Below are 15,878 nucleotides of genomic sequence, written 5' to 3' on the forward strand. Positions count from 1 at the left end.
TAACTTTACAAAGTATGCCTCAGTCAAGTCTAGCTATTGCTGCATGTACTTTTAAGACACGAAGGGTACTATTGAATTAAAAAAAATCAATATTAGTAAGACCAGGTTTTCAAAAAGTCAAGTGGCTTTTCCTGGAGCAGAGGTGAAAGATCACTGAATCACAAGGTTGAAGAGGACCCTGAGGAGTCATTTCTTTTTATTTTTTTTTCCACACCTACTAAGATGCCTTTTTTTTCTACTAATTTATTTTTGTTACAGATGTTTCTCTTTTTTCCATGCAGACACCCTTCTCCCTATCCCATCCCCCGCCAAGCATTGTTGTCTATGTTCATTGGTTATGCACACATGCATATAAGGAGCCATTTCTTTATAGTCCTTAAGAAAACAAGATGTCAGCAAAAGGGGCTAGAAGTATACATTAAAATCTCTCTTGTGGTTTCAAATGTACGATTGGAAGTTGATGTGGGGAACATGCATTAGAGCTGACAGTGACTGCATAGAACCCAAACACTTTCCATTTAAGTGCCAGCTTAGCAGTCGTTTGACGGAAGTATGTTAATATTTCCTTCATCTTAAAGAACATGTGATATTACTAATAGTAATAATAATGATGGCAGTTGACCTTTATTAAGAGTTTATTATATGCCAAGCATTATATATTATTTAATCCTCACAATAATGCTATGAGGCAGATACTATAATTATTCCCATTTTACAGATGAAAAAACTGAGGTATTGATAGGTCATATAACTTGTTCAAGTTCACATAGCTAGCAAGTGATAGAGTATGGATTCAAACCGAAGTAGTCTGTCTTCGAGGCCTGTGTTGTTAAAACACTAAGCAAGGTACTACCTCTGAAGAAATAGCCCTATGAACTACCATAAGAAAACCTACCCCAATTTTCTAGGCCTGATATTGGCCCCAGTGCAATCTTTGGGCCTATAATGATGGTTTGGATTTTTTTTCTTTCTCTCAATGCTAGGCTGTTTTGCTCCATATTATAGATAGGTGGCTAAGCACTGCAGATTATTTTGTGGGCATAAACTTATGTTTAGATGTGGTGATTTATATGTAATATGATGTAAGCTAACATTTAGACTTCTTGGTATGAGAGCAGGTCTGGTCTCAAGATTTTGCCTGGGACATATACCTATACACTTCAGATTTCCATAAACTGGTAATACTTAAGCCAAATCAGATTATCTAGTCACTCTAGACCAGTGGTTCTCAACTTTCCTAATGCCAAGACCCTTTAATATAGTTTCTCATGTTGTATGTGGGCATATCTGCATGTGGGCTTATCTGCATGTGGGCAGACCCACCTGGAGACAGATAGAGGAGTGGTGTCTCAGTTCCTAAGGCCATCGGAAATACGTGTTTTGCGATGGTCTTAGGTGACCCCTGTGAAAGGGTCGTTCAAACCCCAAAGGGGTTGTGACCCAGAGAGGTTGAGAACCACTGCTCTAAACTATAAGAGGCTGTGACTCAGAACCACTCCATATGGAGCTTTAAAATAATATATAGTATTTTAGCTTAAATTCTATTATAATGAAGTAATGAAGAAAAACTAAGTAAAAAAACATTACTTCCTTCATGAACGTCTATGAGAAATATATTAATAAAGATTTTAAAGTATTTAATAGTCAACATTTTTTACTATATGAGGTATTGTGCTGAGCAAAATTTAATTCTCACACCAACCCTAAGGGTTAGGTACTATTAGTCTGCTTTTATGAACAAGGAAACTGAGTTCCATAGAAGATATACAACTACCCAAGATGAAGTAGAAAAAGAAACAGACATAGAATACAGGCAAACTGACTCTAGAGTCTGAGTTCTTAACCACTATGTAATACCAGTTCCAGTTGTAATACCTGTTGATCCCAGATAGGCTCCAATAGTGATTTAAAACCAAAGAAGATCCATAGTCCAATCATTCTAGTCCTAAGGATCATGTGGTTTCTCATTTCAATCATGGTTGGTTTAATGGAGTAAGATATACTCTAGTTACCTACATCTCATGGTATGAATTACAGTTTGATGAAACACTTCTTTGGCTCTGCTACACATAGAATCCAAGTTCCTTTTTATCTCCACCCATTTCTCATGCATATATTTTCTCTTTATGCATGGCAGCTTTTGTGCTTGTTTCCAAGTTTTCAATGTAATTATGTTTCTTAATTTATTACAAAGATTATTATGTACTGCTGTTGCCTATCCTACCTTACCCCCTTTATAACCTACAAGGATTCAAAATCTAGCCAATAATTGTGAAGATATTTTTTGGGTGGTGGGAGTAGCTAACAATGTAAACAACTGGTCCAACAAAGTGGTATCACTCTAGATCTGTTTCTCAGCTTTAATGTGCTTGGGAATCAGCCGGGGATTATGATAAAATGCAGCTTCTGGTTCAGTATGTCTGGGCTGGGGCATGAGATTCTGGGATTCTCCCAGGTTATGCAGATCACTTTTGACTTGCAAGTACCTAGATTGGCCTGATCCTGTCATGTTTCAGTTGGACCACCATTAAATAAATTTGGGGAGATTAATATATAGGATGTGTACAAAGGGAGCCAGGCTTCCTGAGATAGTAATCCCCTCATTAAGTGTATTTCTTACACTATTTTTATTTATTTTTTATTATTAATTAATGAATTTATTTTTGTTACATTGTTTCCCTTTTTCCCTCCACTGATTCCCCCTTCCCTGCCCTCCCTGCCTGTCCCCAGCTTTGTTGTCCATGTCCATTGTTCATGCATACATGCATATAAGTTCTATGGTTTATCTCTCCCACACCACCCCCTCTTCTGGGGATTGTCAGTCTGTACCCCACTTCCACGTCTCTGGGACTACTCCATTCCTCAGACTGTTATATTCATTATATTCCACAAATAAGTGAGATCATATGATATTTGTCTTTCTCTGTTTGGCTTGTTTCGCTTAGGATAATACTTTCCAGGTCCCTCCATGTTGTCTCAAAGAATAAGAGATCTTAATTTCTTACACATGCATAGTACCCCTGTGTATATGTACCACAGCTTTTTTATCCATTCGTCTACTGATGGACATTTCGGCTGTTTCCAGATCTTAGCTGTTGGAAAAAGCGGTGCTATGAACATGGGGGTACATATATTCTTTCTGATTGGTGTTTCAGGCTTCTTAGGGTATATTCCTAGAAGTGGGATCACTGGGTCAAATGCCAGTTCAATTTTTAATTTTTTGAGGTAACACCATATTGTTTTCCACAGTGGTTGCACAAGTCTGCATTCCCACCAGCAGTTTACTAGAGTACCCTTTTCCCTACACCCTCGCCAAAACGTGTTGTTTGATGATTTGTTGATGGTGGCCATTCTGACAGGTGTGAGGTGATACCTCATTGTTGTTTTAATTTGCATCTCTCTGATGATTAGTGATGTTGAGCATTTCTTCATATGTCTCTTAGCCATTTGTATGTCCTGTTTGGAGAGGTGTCCATTTAGTTCCTCTGCCCATTTTTTAATTAGGTTCTTTGTCTTCATTTTCTTGAGTTGTATGAGCACTCTCTATATATTGGAAATTAACCCCTTATCTGATATATCATTGCCAATTATGCTCTCCCATACAGTGGGTTGCCTTTCCATTTTGATGATGGTATCTTTTGCTGTGCAGAAGCTTTTGAGTTTGATGTAGTTCCATGTGTTCATTTTCTCCTTTGTTTCTGTTACCTTAAGTGATGTATCAGTGAAAATTCTGCTGCGTATAATGTCTGAAATTTTGTTTCATACATTTTCTTCTAGAATTTTTAAGGATTTATGAGTCACATTTAAGTTTTTATCCATTTTGAGTTTATTCTTGTGTATGGTGTAAGTTGATAGTCTAGTTTCATTTTCTTTGCATGTAGCTGTCCAATTTTCCCAGTACCATTTATTAAAGAGGCTGTCTTTACTCCACTGTACGTTCTTGCCACCGTTGTCAAATATTAATTGAACATATTGCCTTGGGTCCATTTCTGGGTTCTCTGTGCTGTTCCACTGGTCTATATGCCTGTTCTTGTGCCAGTCCCAGGTTGTTTTGATTACAGTAGCTTTGTAGTATAACCTGAAATCTAGTAATGTGATCCGTCCAACTTTGTTCTTCTTTTTCAAGATTGCTGGGGCTATTCGAGGTCTGTTTTGGTTCCATATGAACTTTTGAAGTATTTGTTCTAGTTTTGTGAAGTATGCCTTTGGTATTTTGATGGGGATTGCATTGAATCTATAGATTGTTTTGGGTAATATGGACATTTTTATGATGTTCATTCTTCCTATCCATAAACAAGTTATGTGCTTCCACTTTCTTATATCTTCCTCTGTTTCGTTTTTCAATGACCTGTAGTTTTCTGCGAATAGGTCCTTTATTTCTTTGCTTAAGTTCATTCCTAGGTGTCTTAAATTTTTTTGCCACAGTAGTAAATGGGATAGTGTTTTTAGTTTCTCTTTCTGTGAGTTCCTCATTGGTGTATAAGAATGCCATCGATTTCTTGACGTTAATTTTGTATCCTGCTACTTTGCCAAATTCATTTATTAAGTCTAGTGAATTTTTGATGGAGTCTTTGGGGTTCTCTACGTATAGTATCATGTCATCTACAAATAATGACAGTTTCACTTCTTCCTTTCCAATTAGGATCCCTTTTATTTTTCCTCCTGATCCCTTTTATTTTTCCTCCTATCTGATTGCTGTGGCTAAAACTTCCAGTACTTTGTTATATAAGAGAGGCAAAACTGGGCATCCTTGCTCTGTTCTTGTTCTTAAGGAAAATGCTTTTAATTATTGCCCATTGAGTATGATTTTGGCTGTAGGTCTTTCATATATGCCCTTTATTATGTCGGGATATGATCCCTCTGTACCCAGATTGCTGAACGTTTTTATCAGAAATGGGTGTTAGATTTTGTCAAATGCTTTTTCAGCGTCTATTGTTATGATCATATAATTTTTATCTTTCCTTATGTTCATGTGGTATATAACATTTATTGATTTTCAAATATTGTACCAGCCTTGCATCCCTGGGATTAATCTCACTGGGTCATGGTGAATAATTTTTTTGATGTATTTCTGGATTCGATTAGCTAGTATTTTGTTTAGGATTTTGGTATCTCATTTCATCAGGGATATTGACCTGTAGTTTTCTTTCTTTGTAGTGTCTTTTTCTGGTTATGGAATTAGAATTATGCTGGCCTCATAAAACGAGTTTTGAAGTCTTCCTTCTCCTTAAAATTTTTGAAATAGTTGTAGGAGAATGGGTATTAGTTTTTCTTTGAATGATCGGCAAAATTATCCTGCAAAGCATTCGGGTCTGTGTTTTGCTTGCTGGGAGAGTCTTGATTACATATTCAATTTCCTTAGTTTTTATTGGTCTGTTCAAGTTTTCTATCTCTTCCTGGTTCATAGTTTTGGGAAACTATGTATTTCTAGAAATTTGTCCATTTCGCTTAGATTGTTGAATTTGTTGCCGTATACTTGTTCATAATATTTGTTAACAATCTTTTGTATTTCTGTGGTGTCAGTTATTATTTCTCCTCTTTCATTTCTGATTATGTGTATTTAGGTTCTCTCTCTTTCTTTCTTGGTAAGTCTAGCTAAGGTCTATCAATCATATTCTTTTCAAAGAATAGCTCTTTGTTTCATTGATCCTTTGAATTGTTTTTTTTTTTTTTTTGGACTCTATGTCGTTTATTTCTGCTCTGATATATATATATATATATATATATATTTTTTTTTATCCTCACCCGAGGACATTTTTCCTTTTTTGTTCTGGTAGAGTGGGAGGAACAGAGAGAGAGAGAGAGAAACATCGATGTGAAAGGGACACATCGAGTGGCTGCCACCTGCACGACCAACCAGGGCCGGGGACAAACTGCAACCGAGATACGCGCCCTTAGCGGGAACCGAACCCGGGCCTCTCGGGACCGCAGGTCGACGCTCTAACCGCTGAGCCAAACTGGCTAGGGCTCTGGTCTGATCTTTACTATTTCCTTCCTTCTACTTGCTGTGGGGTTTTCTTTTTGTTTGCTCTCTAGTTGTTTAAGTTGTGAGGTTAGATACTCTATTAGAAATTTTTCTTGCTTCTTGAGGTAAGCATGTAGTGCTATGAACTTCCCTCTCAGTACTGCTTTCACTGTGTCCCGTACATTTACTGTTCTTGTGTGTTCATTTTCATTGGATTCCAGGAAATTTTAAATTTCTTCCTTGATCTGCATCGTCACCCATTCGTAGTTTAATAACATGCTATTTAGCCTCCATGTTTTTAAGTGTCTTTGTATGTTCTTGTTGCAATTGATTTCCAGTTTCATGTCATTGTGATCTGAGAAGATGCTTGATATGATTTCAGTCTTCTTGAAATTGTAGAGATTTAGTTTGTGCCCTAACATGTGGTCTATCTTTGAGCATGTCCCATGTGCACTTCAGAACAATGTGAATTCTGAAGTTTTTCGGGTGTTACTCTCCGTGGATATCTATTCAATCTTTTTGATCTAGAGCTTCATTTATAGTTTATGTTTCCTTGTTAATTTTTTTGTCTAGAATATCTATCCAGTGATGTCAGCAGGGTACTGAACTCCTCTGCTATGATTGCATTGCTATTGATTTCTCCTTTGAAGTCCTCCAAAAGATTTTTAATATGTTTTGGTGCTCCTAAATTGGGTGCATATATGTTACCAAGTTTATATTATCCTGTTGGATAGATCCTTTCAATATTATGTAGTGTCCTTGTTTGTCTCTAGTTAGCCTTCATTTTGAAATCTACTTTACCAGATATGAGTATTCCTACTCCAGCTAATTTTTGCTTTCCATTTGCTTGAAAGATTTTTTTCCATCCCTTCACTTTGAACCTATGTGAGTCCTTTGTTGTGAGGTGGGTTCCTTGTAAACAACATATATGTGAGTCATGCTTTCTTATCTAGTCAGCTACTCTGTGTCTTTTTATCTGAGCATTCATACCATTCACATTTAAAGTGATAATTGATATGTACTTATTTATTGCCATTTTTGTATAGTGTGGTTATATTTTTATTTCTATTTCTTCTATCAATCACAGTAGTCCTTTTAGCATATCTTGCAGTGTTAGTTTGGTGTTAATATTTTCCCTTAGCCTTTTTTGTTTTTGTTTTTGTTTGGAAAGCTCTTTATTCGACCTTCTATTTTGAGTGATAGCCATGGTGGATTGAGTAGTCTTGGATTCAGATCCTTATTTTTCATGACCTTCATTCCTTCATGCCACTCCCTTCTGGCCTGCAGTATTTCTGTTGAGAAGTCAACTGAGAGCCATATGGCGTTTCCTTTCTAGGTAACCTGTTGCTTATCTCTTGTTGCCTTTAGGATTCTCTGTTTGTCTTTCATTGTTGGCATTTTAATTACTATGTGTCTTGGTGTGGGCCTCTTTGGGTTCTTCTTACTTGGGGCTTTCTGTGCTTCTTGACCTTGAATGCCTTCTTCCTTCACCAAGTTAGGAAAGTTTTCTGTCACTATTTCTTCAAATATATTCTCTAACCCTTGTCCATTTTCTTCCTCTTTGAGGATTCCTATGATGCGCATGTTATTACGTGTCCAGTGTCCCACAGTTCTCTTAAGCTGTCTTCCTGTTGTTTTTTTTTCATTGTTCTTTCCTTTTGGTTTTCTGATTGGTTGATTTGTTCTACCCTGTCTTCTAATTCACTGATCCGGTCTTCAGCATCCTCTACTGTGCTGGTTAGTTCTTCCAATGTGTTTATAGTTTCTGCTATGTCATTCTTCATTTCCACTTGGTTGGTTTTCAGTTTCTATATCTTTACTCATGGTGCTGATGTCCTTACTATGCTGTTGTGCTTCCTAAGATCATGGCTCTGAACTCTACCTCTGATAACTTGCTTAGCTGCATTTCATTGATCTCCTCGTCTATAGAGTTCTGTTGTTCTTTCATTTGGGATTTGTTTCTTTCTTTCACCATTTTGGCTATCTCAGTTGGTTGTGGAGCCTTCCAAACTTTCCCTGTGGGTGTTGGTGGTCTGCTGTTTTTGGCTCCCTCTACCTGTGTTTGGATGAGCCTGGGTGGGCCCACTTTACACACCATTGTCAAGTCTTACTTTCCTGAGTAGATTTGCAAGCCCAGGAAAGGTTCAGTCATCCTCTAGCTTTTTCGTGGTGGCTAGTAGTCTCAGTTACTCAGTGCCTTGGGATGTAGCCCTGGTGTTGTGCACAACAGGATATCCAGAGGGTGTGAGACATGCTGGTTATTTTTGAGCCTCAGTTTTCATTTCTTTGACTCACCTGGGAAAGGTTGAATCTCCAAGGGTGGGGGCTGATGCTTTTCCCAACAGCTTGGGGAAGAAGCACACTGGCCACTGTTCTTTATGGCTGCAACTCAGCAAAATCTCCGAGTGCCCTCCAAATCCCAGGTGTCCCCAGAGTTCCAGCCCAGTTTGACCTCCCTCTGCCGTATCCCCCAGTTGAGTCGCTGTGGCTATTTTAGCACTGTCCCAGCTTGCTGCACTGTGAAGTGGGTTTGGTCTTTATTCCTCAAGAGCACTGCTCACAGCTAAGACTGCTGCTGTCCGTGGGCTCCCAGTCCACCACCTTCTCATGCCTCCACAGATCCTGCCAGTGTCCCTCGTTATATGGTCCTGTCCTGCTGCTTTTCTGTTGCTTTTTTATGAGGATTTCTCTTCATTTTAATTGTAATTCCCTTTTCGTCCTGGAAGATCGTGTGCGTAGCTTCTTTTCACTCTGCCTCCATTTTCACATCCTCTACGCCTATCTTGTGTGCAGCTGGGTCCCTCAGGCCTTACTGGTGCCCCCCAACCCTGTAGTTCCCAAGGGTAAATGGAGAGCACAGTCCCTTTGGGGACCTGGCTCTATGCCTATGTTATGGGCTGCTGGGTCACACAGGCCTCTCTGGTGCTTCAGCACCCTGCAGGTCCCGTGGGTAACTGGATGGCACAGTCCCTGCTGGGTTGCACAGGAGTTTGGTGCTGAAGCACCCCATAGGCTGGGTGGGTAATTAGATCGTGCCACTCATGCTGGGTCTCACAGTCCTCTCTGGTGCTTCAGCATCCCGCTCATCCGGTGCGTAATTGGATGGTACAGTTCCTGCTGGGTTGCACAGGCCTCTGTGGTGCTTCAGCACCACGTAGGTCCTGCGGGGAACTGGATGGCACAGTCACTGCTGGGTCTCGCAGGCCTCTCTGGTTCTTCAGCACCCCACAGTCCCCATGGGTAAATAGAACACGCAGTCTTTGCTGGGTTGCACAGGCCTCTCTGGTGCTTTAGTACCCCACAGATCCTGTGGTAAGTAGATGGCACTGTCCCTGCTGGGTCGCACAGGCCCCTCCGGTGTTTTAGCACCCTGCAGTTCCCGTGGGTGGGCAGCTGGATGGCACCAGTGTCTCTTGCGCTCTGGCTTCTCACTGCTCTTGTGGGCTACTGGACTGCACAAACCTCCGTGGAGCCCCAGGTCCAGCCACTGGTGGCTGGGGAGTGTGGCTGCCCACTGGGGCTCAACTCCTATTCAGCTTTTGCTGTAGCTTTTGTGGATGGGTCTCAGCTGTTTGTCTGTGCTTCCGTTGCCTGGGGATGGATGTCTGCCTCCTCATTAAGTCTTTACTAATCCATTTAAATGGTTAATTGCTCTGACAGTCCAGGAAGTGTTTTTGTGTGTGTGTGTGTGTGTGTGTGTGTGTGTGTATGTGTGTCTACACTAAACCCTTCAGATGCTGGGCATTTTTTTCCTGATTTTATCTTTAGTGGAGATGGAGTTAGGACACCATGACCATTCTATTATGAGTTATGTTGTTTTAAAAATATGAAAATTTACTGAATATTAACAGTAGTCTTTAGGGTATTCCCTACCATCTCCTTTATTTCCCTTTAGGAATTCAAGATTTTTGGGATGTCTCAGTCAGTTCTCATTCCAGTTCAGTTTTTATTTGCCTCCTCTAAGAAATCCATAAACTTAGACAATCTGTGTAATTCCTTGCCAAATCTTGTTGCCTTTTATTTTGATGAGCTGCTTAAATGTTCAATGACCATGTCATGTATCAGCTATACCCCCAACTTGCCCATAGAGCAATAGGAAGTATACTATAGTAACTTCTTGCTATCCAGCTCATACAACAAATAATAATAATAATAAAAAACACTCTAGGCAGAATGTAGTAAATGTCAACATCAAAATAAATTGTTTCATACTGTTATATTTATGACCACATGGACAATAAAAAGAAACGCTTGTGAGGTGATTAAAAATAGCATACCAGGTAAAAGTGGTTGTCCAGCAATTCCCAGTGGTGCCATTCCAAGATTATTCATTGCTGTGGCCCATGCAGTTGGATCAGACATAGGTAGTGTCATTGCAGTGGAATCCATATTCAGAGTTCTACTATTATCGGCTAAAAAGAAATAACAAGCAAAACAATTTGTTGTATTAAGGTATCACTGTCTAGATTACTTATCATTGTACACTCTGGAAAACTCTTTACAGAAATTGACTGATGAACAAGTGGTGGATAAGGTCTTAATTCCAGCTCTTTACAAGGGCTAAAACAATATAGCTTGAACTGGCAGAAAGTTATAGAATTTGAAAACAGTTTACCAAGTGGCATTTTAGTATGTTTATTTCTCTCCTCTTTCTTTCCCTGTTCCACTCCTCAGTCTCTCCAACCCTTTTTCCCTTCCTTTCCCCCCTCCTCTTTTTTTTAATAAAGGCTTATTTTTAGGGCAGTTTTAGGTCCACACTGAAACAGGAGGGAGGGTACAGAGATTTCACATATAATCCCTGCCCCCACACATGTACAACTTTCCCCATTATCAACATCCCCCACCAGTGTGGTATATTTGTTACAACTGATGAATCTATATTGATACATCAGAATCACCCAAAAGTCAGAGTTTTAACACATGAGGGTTCACTCTGATGTTGTACATTCTATGAGTTTAGACAAATGTCCGTCATTATAGTATCATACAGAGTGTTTTCACTGCCCTAAAAATCCTCTGTGCTCCACTTATTCATTCCTCCCTGACCCCCAACCCCAGCAACCATTGATCTTTTTCACTGTCTCCATAATTTTGCCTTCTCTAGGATGTCATATTGTTGGAATGGCACAGTATATAACCTTTCCAGATAGGATTTTTCAACTTAGTAATATGCGTTTAAGGTTCTTCTATGTCTTTTCATGGCTTGATAGTTCATTTCTTTTTAGTGTTGAATAACCTTTCATTATCTGGATATACCACAGTTTATTTATCCATTTACCTACTAAAGAACATTGTGGTTGATTCCAAGTTTTGGCAATTATGAAGAAAACTGCTATTAACATTTGCGTGCATGTTTTTGTGTGGACATAAATTTTTAACTCCTTTGGGTAAATACCAAGCAGTACAATCACTAGATCATATGGAAAGAGCATGTTTAGTTTTGTAACAAAACATCAAACTTTCTTCCAAAGTGGCTATACCATTTTGCACTTCCACTAGCAATGAGTGAGAGTTCCTGCTGTTCCACATCCTCAGCAGTCTTTACTGTCATTGTTGTGGATTTTGTACAGTCTTATAGATATGTAGTGGTATCTCATTGTTCTAATTTGCATTTCTCTGATATGAAATATGATGTGGAGCATCTTTTCATATGCTTATTTGCCATCTGTAGATCTTCCTTGGTGAAGTATCTATTAAAATCTTTAGTCAGTTTTTGATCAGGCTATTTGTTTTCTTATTATAGAGTTTTAGGAGTTCTTTGTATATTTTAGATAACAGTCCTTTATCAGATGTATATATTGCAAACATTTTCTCCCACTCTGTGGCTTGTCTTTTTATTCTCTTGACATTGTCTTTCAAAGAGAAGACACTTTTAATTTTAATTAAGTCCATCTTATCAACTATTTATTTAATGGACTGTGCCTTTGGTGGTGTATCTAAAAAAATCACCATACCTACACCTAGATTTTCTTCTCTGTTATCTTCCAGGAGCTTTATAGTTTTGTGTTTTACATTTTGGTCTTCAACCCATTTTGAGTTAATTTCTGTGAAGGGCATAATTTCTGTGTCTAAATTCATTTTTTTTTTTTTTTTGGCATGTGGATATCCAGTTGTTCAGCATTATTTGTTGAAAACACTATTGTTGCATTTGATCCTTTGTCAAAGATCAGTTGACTCTATTTAAGGGGGTCTATTTCTGGGTGCTCTATTCTGTTCCTTCTATTCTTTCACTAATACAACACTGGCTTGACAACTGTAACTTTATAGTAAATTTTGAAGTGGGGTAGCAATAATCTTCTATGTTCTCCTTCAATATTGTGTTGGCTATTTTGGGTCTGTTGCCTCTCCATATAAATTTTATTTTATTTAATTATTTATTTATTTGCAATTTTTATTAATTTATTTTTTTGTTACAGATGTTTCTCCCCCCCCCCCATTGACACCCTCTTCCCTATCCCGCCCCTCCAGCATTGTTGTCTATGTACACTGGTTTTGCATACATGCATGTAAGTTCTGTGGTTTATCTCTTCCCTCCACCTCTGCTCCCCTCTTCTGAGGTTTGTCAGTCTGCACCCTACTTCTATGTCTCTGGGTCTATTTTGTTTATCAGCTTGTATTGTTCATTGTATTCCACAAATAAATGAGATCATGTGATATTTGTCTTTCTCTACTTGGCTTGTTTCACTTAGCATAATACTCTATAGGTCCCTCGAAGTCGTCTTTAAGGGTGAGAGATCTTTCTTTCTTATAGCCTCATAGTATTCCATTGTGTATATGTACCACAGCTTTTCTATCCACTCATTTATTGATGGACACTTAGGCTGTTTCCAGATCTTAGCTATTGCAAATAGTGCTGCTATGAACATAGGGGTACATATATTCTATCTGAGTGGTGTTTCCGGATTCTTAGGATATATTCCTAGAAGTGAGATTACTGGGTCAAATGAAAATTCATTTTTTGACTTTTTCAGGAAACACTAGTTTGTTCTTCATAGTGGTTGCACCAGTCTGCATTCCCACCAGCAGTGTACTAGAGTTCCTTTATCTCCACACCCTTGCCAGCACTTGTTGTTTGATGATTTGTTGATTCCATGTAAATTTTAGAATCAGTTTATTGATATCCACAAAATAACTTGTTTGGATTTTGATTAAGATTATACTGAATCAGTTGGTAAGAGGTGACAAATTGACAATATGGAATCTTCGCTCTGGAATCCCTCCCTCCCCACCCTACAGATCTTAAGCCCTGCTGAAGAGTCAGCACCATAGGCCAAGGTATAGAAGTCTGGGCATACTCGAGGGATGGTGAGTGACTGGCTTTGGGGAAGGGCCATTACCCCCACTTTCATGTGGACCTAAGTGGTGCTTCACCTTCATGGGAAATCTGATAGAACTGCCCTCCTAGCTTTTGGCAGACACAATCTCTAGGCTCTGGAGGCCTCACCTGCCTGACTATTAGGTGCTCCACCCTGCTGAGGTCAAAGCAAAAGTGGGTACAGTAACATTTGTGTGGCTCTGGGGTGGAGGACCACAGCCACCACCTTTCCTGAAGTCTGAACAGCACTTCCCCTTCACAGGAGATCTACTAGCCCCATTCTCCTGATTCTGCCAGAGGCTTTCATTGATTGAGCCTAACAGGCTTCTGGTAGGTGGAGGCAGGTGGAGGCAGACCTGAGGGTGCCTTGGCATGTTTGCTGGCCCATCCCCAGGCCTGGTGTTGGTAAAACCTGGCCTTGGAGCACAGCTTGGTCCTTCCCATGCACAGCCAAAACCAGCAGAGGCAGCCACAAATTGTGTTTGAAACCACAGCAATCTGTAGCTTTAAACAGATTGCCAAGGGCCAGGCACAGGCAAAGTCTGACATTGATTTGCACCAGAGTACCTCCCAAAAGACCCAGAACAAACACACCAAGTGGCCATCTTCAGACAACACTGAAGCAGTATCCAAGAAACTTCACAAACAGCATATCCAAACAAAGATTGCAGCAGGCACTAAATTCTTCTGAGGCAAATTGTTATTTATTTTTTCTACTTTTTTTTTTTTTTTACTTGCTCTTCTCCTCTTTTTTCTTTTATTTTTCTATTCCTTTTTTATTTTATTATACTTTTTTTTTCTTATTGGTTAGCACATGCACAGCAGCTCAATATGTTGTGGTTGGAGTTGAGCCTCACATTCAGCCAGTGCAAAGGTCAATCTGTGTGTATTAATGGGCCAACAGCAATCAAGACTCAATCACAGTAGAAGGGCCTGCATAACACAAACAAGAGACATTCCTACAGTACCCAGCTCAGGAGATAAAAGAGACTGCACTGCTGGGTTCCATCGGACACCTACCACATAAGGCCACCCTACAAAGACTGGGAGTTACAGTAGATCTATCAGATACACAGAAACAAACATAAGAGGCAGCCAAAATAGGGAGACAAAGAAACAGGGCCCAAATGAAAGAACAGGAGGAAGCTCCAGAAAAAGAAGTACAGTGATACCTCGGTTCTCGAACATAATTCGTTCCAGGAGGACGGTCGAGAACCAAATTGTTCGAGAACCGAAGCAATGAAACTCAATAGGAAATAATGGAAACTGGATTAATTCGTTCCAAGCCCCAGAAAATGCCTATTTACTGGCCTAATTTGTATATAATATGTAGAAAAACATAAGTCTCAACAAGAAATAAAAGTGTACAGTATGTCTAAGGGTTAAATTCAGTGTAAAGCGTGACTCTCTCCACAAAGCGTGACTCTCTCCACAAAGCGTGACTCTCTCTCTGCACTCACACTGATGACGCAAGCAAGGCGCGCTGGGCCGAATGAACGCCATTCGGCTCAACTCGGCTCATCTCGGAAGTTCGAGTTCCAAATATTTGTTCGGATTCCAAGACAAAAGTTTCTCGAATATCCTGGTCGAATACCGATTTGGTCGAGAACCGAGGCGTTCGAGAACCGAGGTATCACTTGTATATGAAATGGAGGCAAGCAATTTATCAGATGTAGAGTTCAAATTAATGGTTATAAGAATGCTCAAGCAACTTAGTGAGAACTACAACAACATGAAATATGATACAGAAACCATAAAAAAGAACTGGTCAGAAAAAAAGAATACCATATCTGACATCAAGAATACACTTGAAGGAATGAAAAATAGGTTGGATGAAGCAAAGGATCAAATCAGTAATTTGGAAGACAAAGTACAAAAAAACACTCAATCAGAGCATCAAGAAGGAAAAAGAATGAGAAAGGATTAGGATAGTTTACGGGAATTTTGGAACAACACGAAGTGTCAAAACATCCACATCTCAGGATTACCAGAAAGAGAAGAGAGAGAGAGAGTAATGAATCAAGAAATTATCTGAATAAATAATGACCAAAAATATCCCTAACCTGGTGAAGGTAAAAGGCATAAAAGTCCAAAAAGCATGGAGCCCCAAACAAGATGAACTCAAAGAGACCCACACGACTACATATCATAATTAAAATGGCAAAGTTAAAGACAAAGAAAGAATCTCAAAAGCAGCAAAAGCAGATAATTACAGTGGAACCTCAGTTCTTGAACTTAATTCATTCTGGAAGGATGTTTGAGAAGTGATTTGTTCAAAAACCAAATCAATTTTTTTCCTTTAGAATTAATGTAAATTGAATTAATCACCCCAGATGCCAAATGATTCCATTTTAACTTTTATTATTTACAGTAAATGCCTAATATACTGTTTAATCTGTAATAAATACTTCAGAAACAAAAAGACATGAACTGTAAATTTAAAAAACTGTACAGAAAAAATTAAAAATTAAGTAAATAAATTAATGTTAAGAGATATTGATGACTGAATATGGAGAGGAGGGATGGAGGGATATTATTGTTTAGAAGGTGAATCCCCTTCCATAAAAATGTTAGATAGCTGTATTTCTGAGGTTCTTT

The 15,878-nt window shown here is 39.0% G+C and overlaps 1 protein-coding gene across 5 annotated transcripts in view; it reads right to left on the reverse strand.

The window, feature by feature from the left end:
* Nucleotides 1-15,878, reverse strand: part of ENOX2 (ecto-NOX disulfide-thiol exchanger 2) — a 271,300-nt gene that overhangs the window by 142,805 nt on the left and 112,617 nt on the right. For 4 of the 5 annotated variants that reach the window (XM_036271451.1, XM_036271450.1, XM_036271453.1 and 1 more), the window contains one exon: nucleotides 10,243-10,377. In XM_036271451.1, the coding sequence (XP_036127344.1) occupies nucleotides 10,243-10,354 (112 nt within the window). In that variant the 5' untranslated portion in view covers nucleotides 10,355-10,377. Of the gene's footprint in view, nucleotides 1-10,242; nucleotides 10,378-15,878 lie in introns of those variants that run through there. The other variant, XM_036271454.1, reaches the window with a different exon arrangement.

This window comes from Molossus molossus, unplaced genomic scaffold, assembly GCF_014108415.1.
Source record: "Molossus molossus isolate mMolMol1 unplaced genomic scaffold, mMolMol1.p scaffold_m16_p_2, whole genome shotgun sequence".
NCBI classification, from domain to species: domain Eukaryota; kingdom Metazoa; phylum Chordata; class Mammalia; order Chiroptera; family Molossidae; genus Molossus; species Molossus molossus.